Consider the following 27,997-nt stretch of genomic DNA (forward strand, 5'->3'; position numbering starts at 1 on the left):
TGATTCGATTTTCTCTTGGTTACCTCTTTCAAGTGACAACTATCTCCTGTTACTGAATACCCTAAATAAGAAAGGACGGTTTGTTTACTTCTACCTGCATTTTATCTTCTTAATGTATTTAAGGATATTGGTGGCTCAGTTGAGATGATCAATGCTTCTTTCATGGCAGGGAGTCGTCGTATGGTGGATGTCATGGATGTGAACACACAGAAAGGCATTGAAATGACCATGGCTCAGTGGACACGCTACTATGAGACCCCAGAGGAGGAGCGAGAAAAACTGTATAATGTCATCAGCCTAGAGTTTAGCCACACCAGGCTGGAGAACATGGTGCAGAGGCCCTCCACGGTTAGTCTAGTTATTTTCTCCACACTGGCATTGTCACCAAGAAAGTTGTTTATGTATTTGGAGAACTTACTACTTCTTATACATACCAAGATGAAGAAGACAGTTTGATAAGAATAACTTGTCTTTTTAGAAGGTTCATCATTTTTCAACATCACCTAATTTTATGTAGGGAGAAGCTGTTCTGATTTACATCAGCAATAACAGTTTAGGAACATTGGCCTTTGCCTATAATGGAGAAGAGTCTTAAAATTCACTTTTATAAGAACTGTCAATAAGAAGTTTGCCTAATAAATTTCTGTCCTACAGGTTTATAGTTGCATTGATGCTTGGGAGAAAACTGATTTAGAATCAGATGATAGTTTTTATGAGATGGTTTCTTGAGTAGATTCTACTGGATGACTAGTAGCAATAAAAATTAACAACCCATCCTAAGAGAAAGTTCGTTTGTTTTTGATGCTTAGCTTTCCTGAAGGTAGATACTGATTTAACCTATCTCTTAGTAAAATGGTTGCTGTCTGCAGGATGTTGAGAACACTCATTGATTTCACATTTAAAATATACCTGATCATTTTTGGACCATTTTTATTCCTTACTCAGAACTCAGCTTGAGTCTGATATTCCACCTGGAGAACAGTGGAATTTGGAATGTACTAAACATTTTTTTTTTAATTGAAGGTCTCGTATTATCCTATCACCATTTAAATTATCCCAGTTGTACCCTTTGACTTTTAAAGTTGAAGTATGGTAATTGTTTATAGTGCTTTTATTTTATATACATACATATACACACATATGTATACCTTCAGCTCACTAGTAAGCTGCATTGTTATCATCACTAACACGTTGATATGTATAGACCACAGGGAAAATGTTCTCAGTATTTCACTGTTATGTGAAGAGACAGTATAATTTTTTTTGTCATTGTTTCTTGTTATTGGAGATGCTACAACACATACAGCATTTCTCATTAAGAAAACTTTTTCCCCCCTAGAATGACAAAAACCCTTTTTATATTAATTATCATTTGTTTGGTCGTGTAGAAATACAGGAAGACAGGTGGTTAGAATTTATCCTTTGTATTAGCCAAACAAGGTGCACTTAATAAGTAAAGAATTCAATAAGAGAGGGGATACAAGAATCACAATAACATTCTTTATAAATATGTTCCTTAATATTTTTAGAATTTCAATTTAAAAGTAATAAGATGGTAGCTATAAAGAAAAACTTGACCTAAATCATACTTTTCCATTCTTAAAATTTAAAAATGTGTTATTCACACACGAAGCCATCTTTGTAACATCCTTAATTTATTCATTTTGCCCCTAGTTTTAATCATAAAACTGATATATCATTTTATAAAAATTAGAAAAAAACTGTACCATTAAATGGAGGAGTAGAAGTCATGGAAGGGCTCAGAAATAGAAAATTCTCTAGAGGGCAGGAAACAACGCACCAGTATCTTCCAGAGACCTAAAACATGGCTGGAAAGATCGACTTTTCTATTACCAAGGTCACCTCCTAAAAGCAGGCAGGCTTTTTTGACCTTGCTATGTAAGTCCGCAGCAGCGTGCTTATTCCCTGGGGGTGTTACTTACTCACTGGGGTGTTTTCCTCTGAGGTGGTTTTCTAGATCTTTTCTAATATATCTCAGTAATGCTTTTTAAAAAACCAACTGTATTGAGGTACAATTGATGTACAATAAAGTGTATCCATTTTAAGTGTACATTTCAATGAATTTTGACAAATACATTCAATTCGGTAATAATCTGTTACACAAACTACGTAATTTCTTGTTCACTATGATCTTCACACCTTCAGAGTTAGTTTATTAGTTTAAGCACCTACCACATGCTCAGCACTGTGCTTTTAAGTGCTAGAGATACTGTGGTAAACAAGGTCATTATTGTCCCCAAAATGCTTAGAGTCTCATGGGGAAGAAAGACCAGAGAATTGGCATTTATAGAAACTACAGTATGGTAAGTGCTTCAGAAATGAATAAATATGTGGATGGTAGCATAAGGTGGGATTCTCTAGTGAGAAGAGGGAGGTGATTTCTCCTGTCATTCCAGCAATAACTGAGAGGTAAATGAAAAATAGCAACAGATACAGTGTGCAGATGTGTTTGGTGATGGGGAAATTAGTTCATGGAAGGCCATGAGCTCTTTTGCACGGTGTATGAATATCAGATTATGTCCTACGTATTGGGCTTCTGGTCACTTTGGCCCTGTATTGGTGCAGAACAGGGAGAAACTGGTGATTCTCTCTGCTGGAGACTTGCTCTCATAGGGATGAGGCCATTTAGCAAAAAGCCTTTTAGAGCCTAAAGATTAACCTAGGAAAAAGTATGAACACCTCACCACAAAATTCTCTTGATAGTCAGATGATACCTAATAATATCAAATAAAGGGAGGCTAAAAAGAGTGACTTATTGCTACAGTAGTGAGAAATTCTAGCCAGAGATATTTATCTTTCTCTGCATGAACAGTTGATAAAAAAATAACTCATGTGTTCCTTACCTTTCCCCTCCCTATCCAGACATAGAACTTGTAGTAAGTGTCTTGAACAAGTCACAGTTATTCTTTATTCTGTTAAAGGCTTTCCAAAGGACAATCAATACCAGGAAGTAGGAGATACTGGCTACTACCTTAAGAGAACAAGAAGTAGATTTTGTTTGATGGAAAGAAAGGAATCTGGGGCTCAGTGTCCTAGGCCCAGTGGATGCTTAGTTAAAACTGTTGGATCCCTGAGCAGAAATTCTTTGAAATGGGGCAGCAAGTTAACCTTCATAGTTGCTCCTCATCTTGCTTATTTCAGTTTGCATATCACTGATGATCCCTTCCATTCTCCTCCCACAGTTCACATCTAGGTGTCCACTGGACACCTGCCTCATGTCATTATGCACAGATTGTATGTATTTATCTAGATATGTATTATAAGGGAAATAAATGATCAAATGTATACATACATAAGTTATAAAGCTTACCAGGTACGTGTTTTTTTATAGCTGTACGGTAGATTCTTGCAACATCAGTGCTGTGCTAGAGTCTTGGTTGTTTGACTCACACTTTGTCTACCTAAGACTATTTCTTGGAGTTCAGTGGTTGGGTACAGACATTTGAAGGTATAGGAAGGTTACAATTCAGTGTAAAGTGTTCAAATGATGCTGTTTTCATGTCTCATTATTTTAAGCATATACTATTTAAAACAGATTCCTAAACTCTGTTAACATTATTTCAAAAAAATTTAACATATATTTACATGTAATCCTCACAATATCCCTTTGAGGTAATTTTCTTCATTTTACAGGTAAGTTCCAGGGGCTCACATATGATCCTGAGAAAACACAATAGACCTGGAACTTCTGATTGCTAACCTAATGAATTCTATAGCACATTGCTCATGCAAGGCTACAAATCCCTACTGAGTTCCTTTCTCCTCCTCTCCCCTTCCGTCCCCTCCGCTTTTAAAATATTTGATATCTTAGCTCCTCTAACAGTGTTATATCTTTAAGTAAGTTTGCAAGTACCTTCCAGACAGTTCTTTTACTGGAACAAACAAAAACAAAAACAAACAGCTGATCATAGGAGTACTGACATAGAAGAGAGGGTTTGGTTGGATACTGCTGCATCATGTAATGATTTCATCTTGATTAGTGCTATCTTTACACTCATGCTGATGGAACCATTAGTCTTTATTCTCACTTAATAATTATTTCTAGAATGTTTGCCTGTTGACCCTAAGATTCACCAACAGATTGTTTGCTTATCATTAAATTGTAGTGTGTATTTTGAGAATTTCTATTTTTCTTAATTTCTATTTCTGTATTTCTAATTTCTTTAAAAATTCTCTTTAATCTCAACCCTTCCTTTGAAGTCTAAACATTTTCTCCTTCTTTTTAAAGGTGGATTTTATTGACTGGGTAGACAACATGTGGCCAAGGCATTTGAAGGAAAGTCAGACCGAATCAACAAATGCCATCCTGGAGATGCAGTACCCTAAAGTGCAGAAGTATGTGGCTTACCTTGCATTTTCTTCAGTGTGCTGTGGGAGACCAAAGTGATAGCAAGGAGTGGTTCCTTTCTTGGGAAATTTGCTCCATGTCCTAAGTGATCGAAAACATGAGTTATTTAAAGGGTAGACTCTAGTTCCAAAGGGAAGAGTGTATGTAAGAGTACCATAGCCCATGATCACATGAAAAAAGAAGTGTATCCTTCTGATAATATGATGACTTGAGATTGCGTTCCTCTCACCAACTGAGAGTTTATTGGGTGGATGATGGGGGCTGGGGAGCAGAGTACATAAGGGGAGAGTATGGCATTGTGGTGGGGAAAGTCCTCTTTTTCTTGTCAGTGCTCTAATGCTGCTGCTTTTCTTGGGTCAGGTACTGTCTGATGAGTGTTCGAGGCTGCTATACCGACTTCCATGTGGACTTTGGTGGTACCTCTGTGTGGTATCACATCCATCAAGGGGGAAAGGTACGGTCATAGTTGTGATGGGGTTTGGAATCTGAAGCGGGTTATGTGACTTTGCTGCAGTTCCTGCATGCTTAAGTATACTCTGGAAACGAGTCTATTAGGAGATTATTCCTACTTCAATCTGGAGAGAATCATAGATTAAGTTGACCTTCTTACCTAGAGTCCAGTAGGAATTAGTAATCATCTAGTCCACTCTCCTTATACCAATAATTGGCACCAGTACTTAGTAAACTTCAGCAGTCCTGTTTCTAGATTTCCAAAGCAGAATTCTCCAAACGAAGGCAAAGAAGTGGTTTTAAGAGTACGAGATAATTTCTCTGTGTGGAAGTGTAATGAAGTAGTACAAGGGAACACAAATTTTGGATAGATTCCAATTAAATCAACAAATTGAGATCCAAAGTACTTTTCCCTATGTGGAGACATTGGTCTGAAATATAGCCAAAGGAAGCCTTTAAGTCCTGTCTGAGGATATAAATAGATTTTGAAAGATTATCCTCATTCATAAAGACATATATTCTAGCTTGTCAGAGTGCTTCTGAATGCTATATGAGAATGGAAATGTAGAATTAATATCAGAGGTTTATAGTATTAAACTCTTATTGTTTCCCTTCTCTCGCTTAAGAAGTGAATGCATTTATGAGAGAAAACTAGAACTGGGTTGAAAGCAGATGATGCTTTTAAAGTGTGAGGACCTCATCTAGAACAACTGTACCTCCAAATCCAAAGTCATTTTATTTACTTCGGATTCATTTAAGTGTTATTAAGTTTTGTCTTTTTGGTCTTGGTTATTACCTTGGAACAAAGCAACCCAGGCCTGTCTCTTGAAGGTATTGTACCTAACTAATTGTACTTCTTAGGACTATGAAGGCCAAGGGCAAATAAGGGGCTATCTAGGTGACAAGCCAAATGCCATCCTTCTCTCTGAGTCCTGGGTAGGTTATGGGTTCTACAGTCAACTCCCAGGGAAGCTCTAATGCCATTTGATCAAGTGGAGGTCAGAAAATATCTACTCCTTGATGGCCTCTAGAATTTCCCAAATGGTCAAGTTCTGTAGGCTGGGAGAATTACCTGCTTCTCTTCTACCTGTTGGTCTTAACTTTGTTACCTGTTGATTAGTTGAGGGAGCCGACTGGGTCATGTCAATGGCTGTTAACGGACTGAAGTTTTTTAACTCACAGGTCTTCTGGCTCATCCCCCCTACAGCCCACAACCTGGAGCTGTACGAGAATTGGCTGCTGTCAGGGAAACAGGGAGACATCTTTCTGGGTGACCGGGTGTCAGATTGCCAGCGCATAGAGCTCAAGCAGGGCTATACATTCGTCATTCCTTCAGGTAAGCAAGATGGGAAAAAGTGGAGTGTCTACTCTAGCCGCTTTTTTTTTCTTGCAGGAAAAGAAATTGATGGATTACCGCTAAGAATGGTTATGACGCTTATGATGCTGGAGTGGGCAGAAAACAATGGCCTCTCTTCCTATCCTTATGGAATAGATACTGAGAATTTGTCTTTTTTTTTTTTAAAGGCTATGATTTTTCCACTGAAAGTGTATATCAGAATTGCCAGGAGACTTTTCAGATCTACAAGTTTGGGCCCCACATTAGCCCTAGATATTCAGGGTCTAGGGGTATGACCTGTTATACAGATGATAAACACCCCTGATTGAGAACTATCTACTCTGCTAAGGGGTGAGTGTGAAGGCTAGAGTGCTGAATCAGTAGTAATTTTTATCAAATCACTAATTCCAAAATAAGTACTTAGAGGAAGCATAGATTTAGGAGTCACAGACCTGTATTAGAATTCTGAGTATGCATTTACCAGCTGACACTAATTTGGTCAAATATCTGAATCCCTGTCTCATACTGTGAGGAGTAAATGACAATGCATGTAAATTCTCTTGTACTTGACCTGGTTCATGTTAGGTACGCCAATAAATGGAAGCAGCATTTCTTAAAAGTTTGTTATATGCTGAACACTTCACATGCATTTTCTCATTTAATGCTTACCAACAACTACATAAAATTTATCCTGGTTTTATAGAGGATATTGAGGCTGCAAGAGGTTCAATAACTTGCCCAACCACAAAGAGGCAGAATCAGAGTAAAAAGTGTGATCTGACAGTCTTGTACTAATTCTCTGAGAGAGCCGAATTGTAACATGTACTTACAGCCACTGCCCTCCGTTCCCTTTCTTCTAGGCTGGATTCATGCTGTGTATACTCCTACAGACACGTTAGTGTTTGGAGGCAATTTTTTGCATAGCTTCAATATCCCCATGCAGTTAAAAATATACAACATTGAAGATCGGACACGGGTACGTAACTGTGCAATAATGGATGTGAGAAGGTTCACTCCATTTAAGCCTGATTTTACAGGAGATTCACTGACACTTTGTTTCAAAACTTTAATTTTTCTTTGACTTAAAATGTAGTGTTCACATTTTAGGAAGACTGAGAAAAAGGTTTTAACAAGATCTACATGTTTGGTATTGGGGACTACCAATTCTTTGAGGGTTTTTATATCTTGGATTTTTATAGGGCTAGAGAGGGACATTTAGTGATTTCTTGAGCCATGTTTTTCTTTTTCATTCTCTTTTAGAATAATTTGGTGTAACAGGATTTATCAACTCAAGATTCACAGCTGTAAATTCATGTATCTCTCTTAGCTTACTACATAACACTCAAACTGTTGTACTTCAATCCATAAATGTGTATGTATACTGCCTTTCTCAGCTGGGGTTCCATGAGAGAATTAAGCCCTGTAGAAAATAGTTTGTATCTAATTTTCTCAGTCTTCCATAGGGTATCACATAGCTGATAAACCATTCAGCATGGCTGAAATAAAATAAAATTTTATTTATAGACACTGAAATTTGTATTTCATACAATTTTCCCATGTCATAAAATGAGCTTCTAGGTTTTTTCTCTCTTTTTTTCAGCCTTTTAAAAATGCGAACAAAAACAAAAACAACTTCTTAGCTCACAGGTCTTAACAGAGGCAGCAGACCAAATCTACTAGCTGCTGTTTGCCAACCCATGCCTTAGGGAAATAGGGCTTAATTCTTTAGAAGACGCCTAGTTGGTGAGGGCTGAATCATATATGATTAAAGTGTAAATGGTATTGACATTAAGCAGAAATTAAAGTACAAAGTATTTCGGGGATGTGATGTTCACAAGTAGTTCAGCAAAATAGTAACAGTGTAAACGAATAGAGAGTAGCAAATGTGGGGCAGTGTTAACAGTTGGTGAATCTTGGAGAAGCTGTAGCAGTCTCAGTGGTACTGCTCTTGAGGTTTTTGGTGAATCGGAAAGTTTTCAAAACTAAATGTCAAAAAATAACAGTGATACACACTACTATAGGGAGCTATCTTCAATATTTTGTAATAACTTATAATGGAAAAGAACCTGAAAAAGAACTTGTGTGTGTGTGTGTGTATCTGAATCACTTTGCTGTACACCTGACACCAGCACATTGTAAATCAACTATACTTTGACTAAAAAAATTTTTTTAAGTAACAATTAAGGAAGAATTCACAACTTTTAGAAGGAATGGTCAGTGAGCCATTTTGGTGCCTATTTTGAAACATTTATTTTGGTTAGGAGCTGCCTGTTATACACAAGGTTGGTATTATTGGAGTTAACAGAGATTGCCCTGTTAGAATTAAGAGAGAATGCAATGCTTTTAAATCAACTTTATGAGAAAACTTCTGCTCATTTGTTAAGAGTACTGAAACTACAAAAGATAGTATGTAGTTTAGTAGTTTGAAGTTACAATAACAGTAAAAATAGTCTAAATGTTTCAAAAAAGAAAAATTATATATTTTCATGGTAAAATACTCTTATTGAACTCAAAATCATTCTAAGAAGTAATACCACCTACCCTGCTATAAAATTCAATCTGAAAATTAGTTTTTAAAAAGCATTCCATTTTTTTGGCTAAAAATTGCTGTTATACCCATAACTTAATTGTTTGCTCAGTTTGAGGGAAGAAAGGGAGAATGTATATTCAATAGCATAGTTAAAATGAGCACCTTATCTCTGCATGAAAAGTTTCCTGCAGACTGTTAAACTGGTAATAACTGATGTTGATTTACCTAATTTTTTTACACTTTATTAGAAAATGTCAAATTTCAGCATCTGTCGTATTCTATTTTCCCTAAGTATGGCTTAATTCTTTCATTCCAATAAGGAACCCTTATTTCATTGAGTCCTCTACATATGTACATACAGAGTGATTTTTTTTTTATTGCTTTCTACACCAACCTTTTACATTCTAAAACCAACCTGACATCTGCTCATTATGTTACTAACTTCTATAAACTTAGAGTTTAACTTACAAGAGAATGTACAGAGAATGCTTTACAAAAGAAATATAAATTGTATTGTAAATTTAAAGCATGCAATGTTTTGGTTATTTTTGCCATGCCAGTAAAAAAAAAAAATACACTATTTAAACTTGAGTGTTGGTAATTATTCTACTAATGGGGCTTAAAGGCTCAATAATTTTATAATGAGGATTAAATACAATTTTTAAAAAATTTTAACTGAGTCTTAGAAATTGTGTGCTCTGCAGGATGTGGCAGCATAGGTAAAATGTAATAGGGCAGGTTGGGTGCATGATGTCTCGGCTGTTACTAACATTGTCTGATGACTTCCAGAAGTTTAATGCCCTTTTAATACTTTCTTTTTCTTTTTTTTTTTCTTTTACTGTCAGTATTACTTAGCTCTCCATAGAGTCCCAGAGGGTTTGGGTTGTCCTGAACTTTCTAATAAAGACCTTTCCAGAAAAGTGGTAATACACCTGAAAGGCGAGCAGAGAAACCCAGTGTATTATATTTAATTTGGGGGGACCAAGTATCTCTTAATTCTTGTGTTCCTGTCTACTTTAACAGAAGTAAATTAATTTGATTTTCAAATAAGGGATGAGAAAACTTCTGGTTGTTAAAGCTATAGTTACATAAGAGACCCAGATGCAGGGCCTGCCTCCTGCATTGGAAGGCTAATGAAAAGTATGTCTCTGCCTTGCAATGAAGAAAATGATCTTCTCATGCCACAATGATGCCCTGTGACCTAGCAAAGGGTTTTGAAAAGGGACTTCTGTGTCTCCTTGAATCAGGAAGACTACCTTACATGGAGCTTTGAAAGGGATGGGAACATTCTCAGGAGTTACATATTCAAAACAGTCCTAAAAGTATTGTTTGCCTTCTTGTTTTGAAAGATGGCTTGTCTAAAAGAAAATGGGCAAACTATATAGGCCTCCCTCAGATATTGCAGGTTCGATTCCACTCGACAAAGTGAATATTGTGATAAAATTGAGTCACAGGAATTTTTTGGTTTCCCAGTGAGTGCCGTATAAAAGAAAAGTACATACATTACTTTTAAATTACTTTATTGCTAAAAAAATGCTAAGCACCATCTGACACTGCAGGGTTGCCACAGACCTTCAATCTGTAAAAGATACAGTATCTACGGAACACAGTAAAGCAAAGCACAATAAAATGAGGCATGCCTGTATTTAGGATAGTCCCCATCATTGATCTTCCTCACTGGTTAATCCTTGCTGATTTGCCATTTCGTTGACTATGAATAGATCTAAAAGGCAATTCTTTTTATTATTATTCAGTTGGAATAACTTCATGCTACTTTGGGGGAGAATGGAAAGAAAACTAAGGATAGTGGCTATTAGGTCAGGCAGAATAGTAATCTGATTTGTAGACATGCCATCTTGACAGACTGCAAAGTATGGTATAGGTAAGCTGAGAATTAATGGTGGGGAAAATACTCAGTCTCGTGTCCTAGACTGGATATAGCTTGAGAATGAGTCTCTAATCATACTTCTGTATATGTAAAGACATAATAAGAACATACAACTTTATCTCATGTCCTGTTTTTCAGTATGTTCTGTTTCATGGCCTTCTGATTCAGGGTAAAACTATAGTAAGGGCAGGAGTGGATGGTATGCTTTTGTAGCCTAAGAACCTAAAGCAATTTTCTTAAGTATATTGTGTCTTACTCCTAACATTCTATTCTCGATCTCAGAACTTCTTTTCGATGCTTTCCCAACCAGGACAGCTTCTTGGTGGTTCCAGTGATCCTGTTTGTTAATCTCTTTCCTTGAAAATTGTTATCAGCTTGATTTTCTCATTATTTTGTTCCTGTATAGGTTCCAAATAAGTTCCGCTATCCATTCTACTATGAGATGTGTTGGTACGTGTTGGAGCGCTACGTGTACTGCATAACCAACCGCTCCCACCTAACTAAGGAATTTCAGAAAGAGTCCCTGAGCATGGGTAAGTGTCCTGCCTACACAAACTTTCAAAACACCCTGCAGGACTGAGGGTGGGACCAGGAATATTATGTAGACTGTTGCTCAGTAGTTTTTTTATTTTGTCTTTTTTACTTATTTACTTAGAAGTACCAAATGCATTCATTAAAGCTGAATACTGATTACAGCTGATCCTTTTACCCTGATCTGAATTACTAGGCTAAATGAAATATTCTGGATCTCATCTTTGTCTGAGTTGTTAGTACTTAGCTCCTCAAAAAAGTGATCAGTTGTCTAACATGTTTTATTGTATAAAGAATGGTCTTTGGCACAATAAAAACTAGGAATATATCATCAAAATTACTCTTACTATATTCCAGGCACCAAACTAAGAAGTTTACATACATGAAGTTCTTATTATTACCTGTAAGATAGGTATTATTATCCTTATTTTATAAATGGGGACATTAAGGTTCAAGGAAATTAAAAAACATGTCCATGATTTGAGAGTTAATTAGTGGGAAAACTACAGCTTAACTGAGGTTGGTAAGTCTAAAATGTATCTTCTTAATCTCTGTGCTTTAATGTTTCCCCTGCTTCTATCAAGAGAAATATTTTATTGGATGTCAAGATAGTTTCAGTTACACATTTTTAGGCTACTTCATGCCTTAAAAATAAAAAAGGAGGTAACACTGTAATATCCTGAGGGGTCACATATTTCATGGAATCTTCAGTCTAAGCAAGATACTTTTTGCCTTAGCATTTTCCTGTGAAGATAGTTTATATTGTCATTTGAAAATAAACCATGCTCACCAATATGTGAAAGCAGGATATAGAATTGTATATACAGCACAATCCCAATTTCGTTTAAAAATACATCAAAGCATAGTCTTACACATATGTATAGAAAAAGGTGGAAAGAAAATACATCACGCTGTTGAGTTGTTTTCCAAAGGTGGAAGCTTATGGGATGACTTACTTATTTGCACCTTCCTGTGTTTTCTAAATTACTAATACTCAGTGTGTATTACTTTCATAATAAAAGATCAATTAACATTTAAAAATTCTTTTCATTAAAACTTTTATTTTCACTTTATTTTGACTGTCAAAATCTTTCTTTTAAAAAATATTCACTTTGTTTTGTTATGTTAGCCATGTTGCTAGGATTTCAATTCCAAAGCTTAATTTTACGACCAAAATGTGAACAAAACTATTTTTTAAATATGTGTTTCATACTGTCTGCTTTTTAAAAAGGTAATGAAATCATAATGCCAAGTTTGAACTTGCAACTAATTTACAGCCATTTTCGTAGGTAGCTTATTTACAGCACACAGTTTAAGGACTGCGCTCTTCCCAATCTTTTTAAAAATCCAATTGACTGTTACCTCAGTTGTCCTACCAGCTCAGGATCCTGTTTTTACCTGTAACTGTGATTTTCAATAGTGGACAAATGGGTTGGGGTAAGAGAGACCATTATTAAAACGTGACAGCTTTGTCATTTATAACCTCAGGGCCTCTCCCGTGCTACCTATTTCTCTCATTGGTCACATGGCCAAGTGGCATGTTCTTACCACATTTTTTTTCCTTCATGCTGGCAGATTTGGAGTTAAATGGGTTGGAGTCCGGAAATGTGGATGAGGAAGCAGTGGATCGAGAACCCCGGCGCTTGAGCAGTAGACGTTCTGTCCTCACTAGCCCTGTAGCCAATGGGGTCAACCTGGATTATGATGGACTAGGCAAAACCTGCCGAAGTCTTCCAAGTCTGAAGAAAACTTTGTCTGGGGACTCGTCCTCTGACTCTAGCCGGGGTTCCCACAATGGCCAAGTGTGGGATCCCCAGTGTAGCCCCCGAAAGGATAGGCAGGTGCATCTGACCCACTTTGAGCTTGAAGGCCTTCGTTGCCTTGTAGATAAATTGGAATCTCTGCCGCTGCACAAGAAATGTGTCCCCACAGGGATAGAAGATGAAGATGCTCTCATTGCTGATGTAAAGGTAAGGGTTGGTCATATTGCGTGACAGCTGTTGATCTAGCTAGGGCAGTCAGTTTCTGGGTGCTGAAAGAGAAAATACAGGGATTTTGGATAAACTTGGTTCAACCAGCAAGAAGTTAATATGTATATGGGTGTGTTTGTACCATACAGTGTTTCAATTCTTAGAATGAAATTAGTTCCCTGTTATGAAAATACTAACACTTGTATGTTCAGTTAGGACTTAAATCTAGTCTTAAAAACGCAGATTTCAGGCTGACCTTAAAAATAAAGGAGAACCTGAAAAAATGTTTGTATTAAGAAATGCTACTTCAATCTTAAATTATCCTCAGATAAAGAGGCCTCTTTCAGAATAAAAGTGGCCAGTAACAATCTACCAGTCTCACCCTAAGCAGATTTAGAGGAAAGAAATTGTTCTATGTTGGGTTATATTGAACAGGTTAAGCATATTTAGCTTCAAATTGATCTAATATTAAGAATTAAATATGTTGGGGCAGCTTCTGAGAAAAGTGTCATTTTAAGCATACTTATCCTAGTTTTGAAGATTACTAATGCTGGGAGACTTCTTTAGAAAGAAGACAAATATATAATATAACATAAAGAAACTTGATATAGCTACCTCAAGAAAGAATTCCAAAGACTGGGATAGAACCTGGACTTCCTATTTTTTTTTAATTTTTTCTTTCTTTGATTGACATTTTAATTGTATCTTATTGTTTATGCATCAGTGAAATGCTGAAAACTTTTAAGAGACTAAAAGGGATGGTAACCTAGTGAGGTTGGTCCTCTCCATAGTGACAGAAGCTGGACAGTTGGTTTTATAGTTTGGTTTTATTAAGTTTATTCTAGACAAGGCAGGTGGTATCACTGTGGCTTGTATTTATGAGAGGAAGTGACAAAGTTCTCGGTGAGTGTGGTCCTCTATCTGTACTGATTAATGTGCAACAAAACAAACTTAGCCATACTTTTCCAGACTCATAAACCAGATCCCAGACTCATTTCCCACCCCTGAGTGAGCAGAGGGCACAAATTTATTGTTTTCCTTTGTGGTGGGACATACATAATTACATTTTCCTAAGAGTTGAGTGTAGCATCTTTCTTTGTTTCTACAGAAGTTTCTTTTTTTAATGTAACTATTTCACCATGGATATATGTGGGAAACATTAAATTGTGACTTTGGCGACTTACTAACTTGTGTAATTGCCTTTAGGAACCCTAAGAAGAAAGATTTGTAAGTTTATATCTCACTAAAATTCTTTTGGCCTGGGTATCTGTATTTCTAATTCATGAGAAAGAAAAAATATCTTTTCAGTCCTAAGGGATGTCTTTAGATAGATTTGATTTCATTGAATCCAGTTGTAGGAAGTCATATTATAATTCACTAATCAGTTGTACAAGGTAAAGTGTCATAATAGAAATACACAAACTCCCTTAACTTAACTAATGTAGTTAAATAAGGATATTTGTGGAAGGATAGTTGTTGCGGGGAAATGTAGAAAGATTTGGGTCAAATATTAAGCAGAGTAGGAGGTAGCAAGAAGGGGAATAAGTTAAGAAAAGCCATCTAAAGAGATCTCAGCATTTATGGAAAGTGTCTAGAGAGAGCTTCCTTCTGTTTATCAGGAATCATGAAAAACATGGCTGCCGTTGCTGGTAAGACAGTGGCATAGAGAGCAGAGCATGAGAAATGAGCGGCCCAGTAGGAGGAGTGCGTGGACTGACCGCGTTTAAGTTCTCCCTTTGCTCATTTACTCAGTACCATGATCAAAATGCAGCTGATAGCAAAGCAAAATATTTAGACCCCAGCTCTGCAGGTAGTTTCTCTTAAGACAAGATGGATTAATTATTCCTACATTTGACCAGTTGTGTTTAATCTGAGCTTCAGATATAGTGAGTTTAGGGCTTGAACACTTTGAGAATCTGTCTGCGCATTACCAGAGGGAAAAGGCACAGGATGGGGTGGGTGTCGAATCACGGCGCAGCTGGAGACTGCAGTGCTCCAGAACTTACTGTCTGTAGCACAGAAGGCTACACTGCAGTGCAGGGCAGAGGCAAGTCCAGAGTTTACCCTTCCTGTAGAGGAGGAATTCTTTCTTGTTGTAGCCTATATGGCTCTTACAAATAACTAGCAAAAGAGATGAGAGGAAAAGTGGTAAGGTGAGATATCCTTAATTCCATATTCCCTGGAAGAAAAGTCCATTTTAGTGACGTGATAAGAGGGCTTTGAAGCTTCTAAACTGTTCTAGAGTGTCGAAGAAAGAATCACAGGGTGTAGAGTTGGAAGGGGATTAGATAAAAGTGGGTCATTTAAAAGTGCTGATTTATTGGTAAAGTTCAGGGGAAGGTGCTGTATGTATAAAGTTCTATTTGGGAGGGGTGCAAGTGGCCTTGACTCCTAATCAAAAATTGAGAAGCCATGTCCTTAGGAAATGTTGAATAAAGAGGTAGAACCTAGAGCAGTATGTACAGTGCAATCCCTTTGATGTAAGAAAGTCTCTGTGTATGTGCACTGCAGTAGGGCTGGAGGGGGCATAGCAGATGCTGCCAGTGGGTCACAGCAAGGCAGTGGGACCGCGAAGACTCTGAAGTTTTAATCAGACTTTATTGTTTTGTTTGTGTTTATTTTGGTAATAAAGGAGCTCTTAATGTATGTACATATATAAAAAGAACCTTTTTAATATATTGATATATTTGGCTGCCCAACTCATTTAATGAAACAATTTCAATGTTACTGAATATTTTTCCACTTTTCTGTTTTCTCTGAAACATTTTGATAGCTTAGCAAAGATGTGACTTTGGGCAGGGTACTAGATCTATAAAGGCCTAGTTTCTCCTCTGTAAATAACATCCACCTTATTTGGGGGTGTTATGAAAATTAATGTTAATGTTAGTAACTAGTACTTAATGAACAGCATCATTATTACAGAAAAAAAAAAAGCTGTTACAAATCGGTGAAAAATTCATTTATTCCACTGCTGTGAATAGTTCCTGCCTATGCTCTGCCAGGAACAGGCTTAGTGTTGGTACAAATATGCAAACATGCTGTGGACCCAACCCTCAGGGGGCTTACAGTCCACTGGTAGAGCAGGCATTTTAAGTGGGCTAAGAAAGAAAGTGCATTCTAGATTTACAGGTGCTGGGCATGACATAAGGCATTGTGTGAACACTGAAATTTGAAATTTTTTTCTTTGTGGTACAGTAGGTTATTGCTGCCCTGATCTAAGATTTTAACATTTTATTTTGTAGCTATGATCTAAAAGTTTACATGAGGCTCCATCTCAGGAGTGTGATGGGTCTAAAGCAGAGAGTGTTGGTTGTGAATAAATACAGAAACATTAATCAGAAATTTTCTTCATCTGACACTTCAAGGGTGATTCTGACACTAATAAAGAGAAGAACCGATAAGAGGACCGAGTTTAATTAGACTTTAATCCATTAAGTCAGATTAGGAGGGAAAAAACATATATAAATAAAACTTCACTTGCAATTTTTACTAACAAGATATTTTATAGTAATTAACACATTCTGACTGAGTAAAAGGTTTTAAATAATTTAATTCAGCTACAAGGCATATAAGTTTAGGTTAGAATAAATACAATTCTTTAAAAATGTTTTCATTATATTCCTGTATTATGTAATGTAATTGTCATGTTCTTGCTGATTCCCATCTTTGTTGCCTTTTATTCTGAATTAATAGAGAAAAAATTAGGCTTTATTTAACTTGTGATTTGGAAACTTCTGAATGAGTTTCCTAGTACCCTGTCTAGTTTTTGTCCTTGGTGACCTCTGGATTTTGTGCTGGCTACATCTTGAACTTGTATTTTGTTTTGGAGTAACATGTTTCTCTTAAGTATTTGTGCGTACTTTTCATTCCTCTAGGTTAGATAGTACTAAGACCAAAATAAGCATTTTCCAGAAGACATCTCACATTGTTAAGGAAAGTTTTTCTAACATAATAGGCTGATTGCACAGGGTCTTTGAGTCTTAAGATAAAGTGCAAACAAGGGTTTAGGATTAGAATGACCATATAAACATTTCCAAGAAGAGCTCCACAGAAGAACACAAAATTCCCTCCTTTTTCCTTGGTAAACTACTGTAAAAATTAAAATATGCAGCCCCTGGCATCTAAAGCCTCAGGCCCCAGGCCCCAGAGAGTTTTTTAGGCCACTGACTCTATACCAGAAACTCACCAAAACAACTGTCCTGGAATAAGCTGGAATAAAATAGGCATGTTTCCAATTGTAAGCGCTAGATTCTCAGTGGCCTGAGATGTTTATTTTAAAGCAACTTCTGTAATTTCCAGAAAAGCCAAGTTACATTTGTGAGAGTCTGAAAATTACATAATTCTGGATTCAAAACATGAGATACTATAGCCTGAGAGAGTGCTTGTTCAGTCGGAGCTTAACTCTGGCTGTGGATTGGTGCATGGAGAGTGGGTGACATGTCACTTGAGTGGCTTTTGGGGTGGCATCAAGGTGTCCGACAGGATGCAGGGTTGGCTGCTTTTATTCAGGGAATATCAAAAATGAGGCAGGCCAAACAAACCACTAGAAATGTGTCCTGAGGGTGGGGTAATCTGAGGGGCAGAGTCAGTATAACAAATTGTGGTCCCAGAAGACTGGCAGATGTGGAGTTGGCAGATGCACTTTCAGCAGTTCCCTATGCCTGCTTCTGAGGCAGGAGAATAAAGCTCCTTGACCTGAGGTTGCACCTTAGCTGGTTAGATGGAATTGCTAGAATTGCTGCCTCGGTGTCTCTATTAGTGGTGGAGCTCCTCGTGGGGACCCAAGGCAGTCATGTGTTGTGGAAGTAGTTAATGTTAAACAGACATATTGTGTAGAATATCTCAGTATTGGTTGAACTGTGTCATTCCTGAAGGTTTGTCTGGAAACTTGTGCTGGTTCTAGCTTCTGGGCTGGGAGAGAGGGGCAGTGAGGGCAGGTGAGGCAGGGAGAGAAGGTAACTCCAGAAGAGCTCAGCTCTGGGCCTGGCTCATCCACCCAGGCGGAACTTCGGGCGACTCACCGGTCTGCCTAAGAGTGGGAAGGGGTGGGGGGTGCGTGCGCGCGCACGCGCGCGCGCGGTCAGCCAGAGAGCCCTGGCTGTAACGACCAGAGGTGACCCTGAGGGGAAGGGTGTGGATTGAGACAAGGGCAGACCGGACACAGAATGGGTTAAAGCCTTCCCTTTCGCTGGCGCCTTCAGAAGTCGGCCAGCGAGAGCCCTCGGGGCGGCCCTGGGTTCTCCTATTGCAGCGCTGGTGGGAGGGAGAGGGCGGGAGCACGGCCCGGGTCCCCTCCCCGGGCAGGCTCTCCTCCAATCGCCGAGGAGAGAGCGGTTGCCCAGCACACCCCCTTCCTGACTCTGCAGCAGGACGCTGGGCCGTCTGCTGGCTCGCTCACTCGCGCTCGGCTCCCCTCCTGCCATCTTCCGTTGCAAAGCATTTCTGGGAGCTGCATGTGGGTGACGCAGCAGCATTGTTCGCAGGCACAGGAAGCCGCGGCTGAGCTGAAGGGCTGGAGAAGGAGCTCAGAGCACTGCACGCCGCTCTCTCTGGGTAGCCTGAAGGGTTATAGCCGGACCGTCCTGCCTTTCACTCTGGGAGATTTCAGAATTTTCAAGTAAATCGGGATTTTTCCTAGAGGCAGAAAACCTAACTCCTTCAGCACAACTTCCAACACAGAAAGCAAAACAAAGACGCTGGGGAAACTTCAACCAAGCGCCTCGGCAGCTCCAGAGCGACGAGAAACACAAGGTCAGGCAGGCGGGCAGCAAACCCTTTCTGGTTCGGGGTGTGTGTAACTGTAGGGACTTTTGTCTCGGCGAAGAAGCAGAGGAACTGCCTGCCGGGCGAGTCCAGGACAACGCTTAGGTTACTTCTTGTCGGTTGAGCTATCACTGCACTTGTTCCGTCTCCTGGTGGGATGTGCTTTCGAATTGGGTCGCTTGGCTTTTGGGAATCTTTCCGCCTTCTCTACCCAGGTGCCCGCCGTTCTCTTCCCCTCCTTGGGATGTGTGGGGTGTAGGCTTGTGTTTGAATGTTCTCCTGAGTGCCAGGAGCCTAGATGGGCGTTAGCCTTCCCGCACTCCACCCCCGCTCCCCGTCCCAAACCCCGTCTGGTGAAGGGTGGTGGCTTCTTTATATGGTTTCTTGAAGGGCCTCAGCTGCAATCTGCCTTTTTTGACGAAGCAGGGCTGCTTGGGTGTATGGCCCCAGTGAAATAGGGCTTGGAAGGAAATCTGCATTTCCCTCCACACCCACACAGACCCTAGTAACTGAGTCGTGTATGTGTGAACAGTTTCCCCCACCCCCCACAACGCAGACACAGTTTCTCCACCTACCCTTCCCTGTCCCCCACAAATACCTTGCAGGTAGACTGCTTTTGGTGAGTAGTTAGGTTCCTTTTCTACTCTTGAACAATCGTGGATCTTTCTGTGCAGTCTGTTTTGCTGAAAGTGGAAAGTCCCTGTCTGTGGACAGCTCAGTGCTCTCAGGCAGAGGAAATGGGCAGAGTCCTACTCCTCGGCTCTGCGGAGTGGGGGAGGGCAGCTGTGCACTCCTTGCACCCATTTTGAATGGACCTGAATTTGTCACCCTGGGGAGATTAGGAGCCCATACCAGAGCCCCATCCCACGTGGCACTGCACCCCGCCTCCTCACCCCCACGCAGTGTGGTGCTAGCAGGAGGCTCCGGAATAGGATGCCATAGCAACTCGAAGTAAATAAAACGGCTGCAAATGAAATCAGTTTGGGGGAGGGTGAGAGGCATCTGGAGACTTAGCAGAGGGCATCATCCGTGGAGGAGCTTTGTGAGTTTGAGTTAAGGGTCTTGGAGTCCCAGCTCTGGAGGCGGAGCGTGATCCTTAGGTTAAGGATGAAAATGCGCGGTAGAGGAATGTGGCATGCTTCAAAAAGTCCTGGTCTCTAGATGCAGACCCCAAAGGATTATGAGAATGATTATTAAAAATGGCCCACGCATGCTGACCTTTCCAGGATCAAAGTTTAGTTTTTCTCTGAAACAGTTAATATCCTGTACACACCTAAAGAACCAGAAAGAAATCGTATAACTTGTCTTCCTGGATTTGTGTTCTTTTGCTGTTGCCATTACTTTAGGGCTTTTGAGGTCAGAGAAGGGATTCTGGGAAGAGGCAAAGAGGGATTTCATTCTGCTAGAAAGATTGAGACTCAGAAATTTCTGTCAAAAACATAAAAGATTTGTTTCAAAATAACACTCAACCAGTGTGATTCACTTGAGTGGCAGTTTCTTACTGTAGAATTGTTCTCAAGTTATTCTAACTAGATTGGTTAAAGTCATGAGAACTATTACCCCTAAGATTGTTCCTGTCCCCATTTATAGGAATAAAGGCTATTGACTGTGTGTGTGGTGGGAGGAGTAGGTTGAAATTGAGATTTCTGTAATCAGCTTTGGAAGAACAGAGAGCCCTGGATTGAAACAAGGCATTAACCCCTCAGCTGAGGAAGAACTTATCATGAAACACATTACAAAGTAAACATAAAATTATACCTATGCTGTAACAAACATTGTTGAAGGGAGGGAGTAGTGTCTCTGAGCTACCAAGTTCAGATTTTTATTTTTACTGCTGCTGTTTTTACAGACTTTATAATTGGTCACGGTGACATTATTTATGTCTTTTTCTAATTCTCACTTCATTAGGATACTTTTTGAGGCAGAAACTGTGTCCCAATTTGGAATTTAAGAAAAAGCTAATTCATGATTTTAACAACAACAAAAAAAAAACATCGACTCTGCTGTTCATATTATTAATTAGCCAATTCTGCCCCCTTTTTTTGCCACTTTACTAATAACATCTGCAAAATGAAGGCAATATTTAAATAAATGATAATATTAACTGGTACAGAAAAGTAGAGCGGTGGTGTAAAGTTTTACTGGCATATATAGAACTGTGACAGCACTGTGTGTGTCATGATGGTAGCTTAATGCTTCAGCATAAATGTTAGAGTACAATGAGTACACATATATGGGGTTGGAAGCGAAGGTAAGTTTGAGGTCTTACAGCACTGCACTAGTTTGAGTTGTCTTTCATCTTCAATTTACTTGTTTTGCAGTGAGTCTCTATATGAAAGGAGAGTGCAGACAGTTGCCAGCCTGCCCTTCCCCTTGGTGCTTGTGGAGGACTGAGGCTAAGCTGAATGCCTTTGGGAGTAGTTGGCTCTTTGTTCACTGTGTCCATTTTTCCCCTCTTCTCTCCTGTCTGACTCTTAGATTTTGCTCGAGGAGCTTGCCAACAGTGATCCCAAGTTAGCCCTCACTGGAGTCCCTATAGTACAGTGGCCAAAAAGGGATAAGGTAAGAAACTATTCTTCTTCATCTTCAGGCTGCTGAAACACTTTACTGGCTGACCATTACCATTCCAGGAAGAAGAAGAAAAAGAAAAACTAGAGACAGACAGCTTTTGATGCATTAATATAAACTGACAGAAAATTATTACTCAGTTCTGTTTGGACTCTTAGGTCAGGATAATTGGCTATCTTTGGAGGTGACTCTCTTAACAGAACTGTCAAACTAGGAGACCTACCTCCAGGTTCAGATGCCAAGGTGCGCATTTGTTCACCAGAATCAATCAGTTCTTACCCTTCTGGCCCATAAACTCAGTTGTTTTCATAGATCTGATTTAAAACTAGTTAAAACTAATTACATATACATTTGAAAGGCTAGAGTATTTCTACATTGGAGTGAGACCACACTCAAGATTCCCCTTAATTTGGACTTTTAAGTATTGAATTGAAAAGAGAGGAAAAAAAAAAGAGTTACCCATTAGTTAATAAATTGTCAGTTATGAATGTTCATGCCTCGCAGTCAGGTTCTATATAATTATTTCTCATATTGTCCTTTGTCAAAGTAAGTGATAGTATTCTGATCCTGGCCATGAACCCGGCAAATAAATTAGCTCCTTCTTGGGTGTTCCCCAGCTGAAACTTGCAGAGCCATCACACTCCAGGAATGTTTAGGCAGAATATAAAGGTGTGTATCTAAAGGATGACTTTGAAGAACCACCTCCTCCTTTCTAGGTGGAGTTGTCCCACTTGGCTTCTGCTGGCCACGTGGGACTGCCTCAGAACAATTTAGTCATTTCTAGCCCTGACTGTTGAGTGTTCTGTGTCAGAAAAGTGTTTAAGGCACAGTGGGAAATTAAAGAAGTAGAAGACATAGTCCTTGTTCCTGAAAAGATCACCACCAGCAGGATAAATATGAGTGCTAAAATTCTAAACATATACCAGAGAGATTTATTTCACACTTAACTATTATTGGAGTGTCTGCTATGGACCAGGTTGTAGGCTTGGATTTGGAGTAATAAAAAAGAAGACTCATCTCACCTTCAAGTAGCTTACTGTCTTCTTCAGGAGTATATTCTGAGTAGTAATATTCAGGATAAGGAAATAACTGGAGGGCCCCCGCAGTGATTGTGTACATAGGAAGCTTCAAGGAGGGGCGGCTCAGCAGAGTGCGAGGGATGTGGTTGGAGTAGTCTGAAGGGGTCGGCAGGCTTCTTCTGTAAAGATAATATGTAAGTAATAAATATAAGATAATAATAAACGTTTTAGATTTTGCAGGCCAATTCAGTCTGTTGCAGCTTCTCAGTTCTGCCACTGCACTTAAAAGCATCCATGGACAATACATAAACAAATGAGCATGGTTGTGTTCCAATAGAATTTTATTTACAAAAACAGGCAGTGGGCGATTTGCCCTCAGGCCATAGTTTGCCAAGCTTTGTAACCTTCTGCCATCTCCAGTCCTTAAAGCTACCTGATATATTTGACCTCACTGCTTTTTCTTTCCAGCTTAAATTCCCAGCCCGGCCAAAGGTGCGGGTTCCTACCATCCCCATCACAAAGCCTCACACTATGAAACCAGCTCCACGGCTAACACCTGTGAGGCCAGCGGCTGCCTCCCCCATAGTGTCTGGAGCCAGGCGGAGACGAGTGCGATGCCGAAAATGCAAAGCCTGTGTGCAGGGAGAGTGCGGTGTTTGCCACTACTGCAGGGACATGAAGAAGTTCGGGGGGCCTGGTCGCATGAAGCAGTCCTGTGTCCTCCGACAGTGCTTGGCAGTGAGTGATCTGCTGGGTAAAGAATTTAGGGGTGGGCTGGTGGTGCCAGGGGGACCAAAATGCATACAGTATAAACTTAAGAGGCTTCAGAGTTGAAAAGAAAAAGTTATGCTCTCTTTCTGGCTTTCCTCATTTTGTCCCTTTTCTTCCTGGGTTTAGAAGGAAGGTATATAGTACTAAAATGAATCTAATTTAATCTTTTGGCCCTACCTGGTTTTCAGATGAGAGCAGCATTTGAAGGGCAAATCACTGCCATCTGTCCCCTCTTTGACTGGATTAAAAAAGAAGGACCTGAGAGGAAGGACAGGCCAACTGAAAATGAACTCGTCTCTGTTGGTCTCTAGTTCCCAGCTAGCTGATTCTCCCCATCTTCTTCTTAGCCATTTTTCCTGCCAAAACCTCTTTTCTCTCCACCTGGTCTCCTTGCTCCCTAAGTGTTTCCTAGAGAATTACAGGAACCAAATTGCCCATCTTCAGTCAAAGGGAAGCTGAAACTATAAGGATCTCAACCTGCTCTTTTCTTGGTTTCTGTCTTTGTCCTCTTGTAGCCTAGACTGCCTCACTCAGTCACGTGTTCCCTCTGTGGAGAGGTAGATCAAAATGAGGAGACACAGGACTTTGAGAAGAAACTCATGGAATGCTGTATCTGCAATGAGATTGTTCATCCTGGCTGCCTCCAGGTAAGGAGAGGCCTAGGGTCCCCTGAGGTCTCCGCTGATAGAGTGTCTTAAGGTACTGAGTGGAGCAGAGGAGAGTCGGACATCTGTCATGAGACGCTGCAAGCATCCCTGCTGTAGGCCATCAGCTGTGGGTCATATCGTGGTCTAATGACAGGCACTGTACTAGACACTGAGGATAAACCAGTACACAGAATAGTCCCAGCTCCTGCCCTCACAGATCTTATAATCTGGCCTCTGGTGGGTATGTTTGGAGTCCCCAGGCCATCATGAAACTGCCTGATCTGTTTTGGAACGCCTCATGCCTTTAAGCACCTCTGTAATATACTTCATTGTATCTCTGGATATTAATTCCTAAAAAATGGTGGGACTAATACTATCAGCTAACATTTAATGTGTGCTCAGTCAGTATCAGGCTCAGTGCACACCCGGGGAACTTTAAAATAGGTAATAAGGAGGTTCAGACATTAACCCTAGAAGTTGAGTCAACCCCTCTATCATGGACCCTGGACCCAGGTGTGTTCAGAAGCTCCTCCAGTGATTCTTATGTGCAGCCAGGGTGTAGAAGCACTCTTTTACATGCACCTCCTTTTTTAAATTTGATAAAATGGGAGGATACAGCTCAAGTGATAGAGTGCATGCTTAGCATATACAGGGTCCTGGGTTCAATCCCTAGTACCTCCTCTAAAAATAAATAAACCTAATTACCTCCCCTGCCCCCCCCCCCAAATTAGATAAAATAGAGTATTAGCTTATGATGATGATAACAATACAAAGTGTTTACTATATCCCAGGCATTTTTCTTAACATTTTATATAGTATGTAATTCATTTAATCCTCACCACTGCCCTATAAAATGGGTGTTGTTATTTATTCCCACTTAACAGTTGGGAACACTGAGTCACAGACACTAGGTCACTAGTTTCTGAACCCAAGTCATAAGTACTGTGCCCCACTATGAAGATCAATTCTGACACCGTTCCTTTGTGTTCAGTTCCTTTGGCAAAATGGCATGAGACCCTCAAGAGAATGTATACATCAGGGGAGGAGATCCCAGGTTGACCCAGACTCTTGGGAATCTTCTTATGGAGCCTAACTTTGATCAAGTAACCTAGAGTGAGGGTGGCCAGTTTCCCACTGGCTGGGAGTGAGGCCAAATGGCTCTTGGTTTTTCTTCCCTGTGGACCAGTGTGTTTAGGAGCAGGTAGCTCTTCCCATCCATGTGGCTGTGTTACTGTTTGATAAAGGAAGCTTAAGAGAGATTTTTGACATCTCTATCTGCCTATAGATGGATGGAGAGGGATTGCTTAACGAGGAATTGCCAAATTGCTGGGAGTGTCCAAAGTGCTACCAGGAAGACAACTCAGAGAAAGCCCAGGTAAGCGAACTTTCTCCAAACTTGGCACTGTAAAAAGGAAGGAAGCATCAAGTTTTGGAGATAACATTTGCCATTGCATCTTTACTTGCATTTTTTCTGACCCAGGAAGATTATTTTTTATTGTTTTGTTTGTTTTCTTTTTTCCCCTTTGTTTTTTTTTTTTTCCTTGTGTTTGAGTTTTAAATTTTGTGAGTTTGTTTTGGGGTTTCTTGTTTTTTTATATTACTGAACCTTGTTCCCCTTGGGTGTCTGCAAATTCCTGAAGTTATTTTATACTCTGGGGCCCTAGAAAAAGAGGAACCACGGCTGGGCTGTTTGAGGAGGAAAATGTGGTGAGCCAGGTTGTTCCTGAGGAATGAAACTTGAGGGGAGGCAGTGACCTCAGGCAGCTGGTAAATACAGTGGTATACTGGAGTTTCCAGTTAAGCAGGTTCACATTTTTTGTCATCTTCACCTTTGTGGCAGAAAGCCCTGCCATTGTGCCCAATTGTGTCCTACAGAGGCAGTCCCTTCCCCAGAGGGGACCAATGCTGTGACCTTGGCCCCAAGCTGCTAATGTTGCTGGCCCTATGGTCACCAGTAATGTCAAAGGGCCAGAAAGATTCTGGTTACTCAGGCCAGCAAGACAAGACCTGCTAAGAGCACATACAGAGGAGGCCACTGGCGTTGTGTCGGTCATCCATGCCCTGGTGTTCTCCAAGTACCCTGCACAGGAGTAGGGCCAAGTTTCCTTGTTTCCTTTCTGTTTCTTCCCACTTGGGCACTGAAGTCTTTGAATTTTCGGTCTAAATATCTTTGAAGGCAAAAATTTCTGGAGTTGAGTGCTAAAGTTCTCCTTTTCCAAGTTCTTAAGCTAGCGCGAGTTCTGGTGGTAGCTGTCTTCACTGGTGATGGTGGGCGCTTGCTTCCTTGCTGTAGCAGATGGATGGGCAGATGCTGTACGTAGCATGTGGACTGTTACCTTCTAATGCATTATGAAAGCCAGCATCCAAAAGGTGGTTGTTCTCTTCCAACCATTGTGATCTAAGAATGTAAGAAGAGGGAGCAGAATTGTTGCTTAGGGACATAAAACATCTTCTTTATTGGAAGTCTGAACAACCTAGTGTTGATTAGGCTTTATTGCAGCGTAGCCAGTGTGGGCTCCAGGAAGGGACAAGTGACTGGAGAACACGAGTGGCAGAGGATGAGGTTGTGGGTTTTTGTGGAATGTTGGCTTCACCAAACTTGAATTCCTCATTTCCTCCTACAGAGATTCCTCTGGAAGCATTGCCGCTTCTCAGAGATGTTCTCATTCTCAGCTTAATCTCTCACCTGTGGTATGTCTTTGGGGACAGAGCAGGATGCTGAGTGGAAGAAGCAGCCTGGTAGAGTCAAGCTCAGACCCTGGTAGGACTGTGTCAGTGGTGTGCACTGCTGTCAGAATCCTCATCCTAGTTCAGACAACATATATAGGCTGCTTTTCTTCTGACAGAAGCATCTCTTGAGTGAAAAGCTGAATTAGAGACAATTTTAAATGGTCAGATTGCATAGGGGTAGAGTTATGGCCTCTTTAAAGAATTTCTCTACCCAGGGAATTATAACCAAAAAATTGGGACAAGAGATGAATAGGGCAGGCTATGGAATCATGCAGCCCAAATTTGGATCCCACTCCTCTATACTTGGGCACAGATCTTTCTGTCACAGGTAGATTTCCCAGGTGACCTATTTTTAACAGTTTTGCTCTGTAATTAGCTTTCTCCAGCACAGACATGAGCTCAGTTGCTGAACATGGCAGAGTCTAGATTGCAGACACTGAGGAGATGACCACCCTGCAGCATGCGGGGTAGCCCTTTCCCCATGGAAAAGCAGTGACCTGCCTTCTCTAGGCCCCGGAAAGCAGCAGTGAGGTTGACCCTATAAATGTGGAGAGTGGCACTGATGTGGCATTGGGGGGCCTGTTTTGCAGAAGCGGAAAATGGAAGAGAGTGATGAAGAAGCCGTGCAAGCCAAAGTCCTGCGGCCCCTGCGGAGCTGCGATGAGCCCCTCACGCCCCCGCCTCACTCGCCCACCTCCATGCTGCAGCTCATCCATGACCCGGCCTCCCCCCGGGGCGTGGTGACTCGGTCATCCCCTGGGGCCGGCCCCAGCGACCACCACAGTGCCAGCCGCGATGAGCGCTTCAAACGGCGGCAGTTGCTGCGGCTGCAGGCCACAGAGCGCACCATGGTACGGGAAAAGGAGAACAATCCCAGCGGCAAAAAGGAGCTGTCTGAAGTTGAGAAAGCCAAGATCCGGGGATCGTACCTCACTGTCACGCTGCAGAGGCCCACCAAAGAGCTCCACGGGACATCCATTGTGCCCAAGCTGCAGGCCATCACGGCCTCCTCTGCCAACCTTCGCCATTCCCCCCGTGTGCTAGTGCAGCACTGCCCAGCCCGAACCCCCCAGCGTGGGGATGAGGAGGGGCTGGGGGGAGAGGAGGAGGAAGAGGAGGAGGAGGAGGAGGAAGATGACAGTGCAGAGGAGGGGGGTGCAGCCAGGCTGAATGGCCGGGGCAGTTGGGCTCAGGATGGAGACGAAAGCTGGATGCAGCGGGAGGTCTGGATGTCTGTCTTCCGCTACCTCAGCCGCAGAGAACTTTGTGAATGTATGCGAGTGTGCAAGACGTGGTATAAATGGTGAGCAGGGATACAGGGATCAGGAATAGGGGTATGGGAGTAGGTGGCAGGATTTCCATATGAGAACAGCATGCGTCTTGGCATCTGGAGGCTTGTTGGGTCCTAAAGGATTAAATCAGCCC

General features: G+C 40.8%; 1 protein-coding gene across 2 annotated transcripts in view; it reads left to right on the forward strand.

Moving 5' to 3' along the window:
• KDM2A (lysine demethylase 2A) overlaps window positions 1–27,997 on the forward strand; it is a 96,287-nt gene that overhangs the window by 61,189 nt on the left and 7,101 nt on the right. For both annotated transcript variants that reach the window (XM_006179473.3, XM_032489955.1), the window contains 12 exons: window positions 170–348; window positions 4,250–4,356; window positions 4,730–4,823; window positions 6,002–6,155; window positions 7,016–7,131; window positions 10,980–11,106; window positions 12,680–13,074; window positions 21,316–21,399; window positions 22,893–23,162; window positions 23,711–23,842; window positions 25,128–25,217; window positions 27,163–27,875. In XM_006179473.3, coding sequence (XP_006179535.2) covers window positions 170–348; window positions 4,250–4,356; window positions 4,730–4,823; window positions 6,002–6,155; window positions 7,016–7,131; window positions 10,980–11,106; window positions 12,680–13,074; window positions 21,316–21,399; window positions 22,893–23,162; window positions 23,711–23,842; window positions 25,128–25,217; window positions 27,163–27,875 — 2,461 coding nt within the window. The remainder of the gene's footprint in view (window positions 1–169; window positions 349–4,249; window positions 4,357–4,729; window positions 4,824–6,001; window positions 6,156–7,015; window positions 7,132–10,979; window positions 11,107–12,679; window positions 13,075–21,315; window positions 21,400–22,892; window positions 23,163–23,710; window positions 23,843–25,127; window positions 25,218–27,162; window positions 27,876–27,997) is intronic.

This window comes from Camelus ferus, chromosome 10 (assembly GCF_009834535.1).
Source record: "Camelus ferus isolate YT-003-E chromosome 10, BCGSAC_Cfer_1.0, whole genome shotgun sequence".
Taxonomy (NCBI): domain Eukaryota; kingdom Metazoa; phylum Chordata; class Mammalia; order Artiodactyla; family Camelidae; genus Camelus; species Camelus ferus.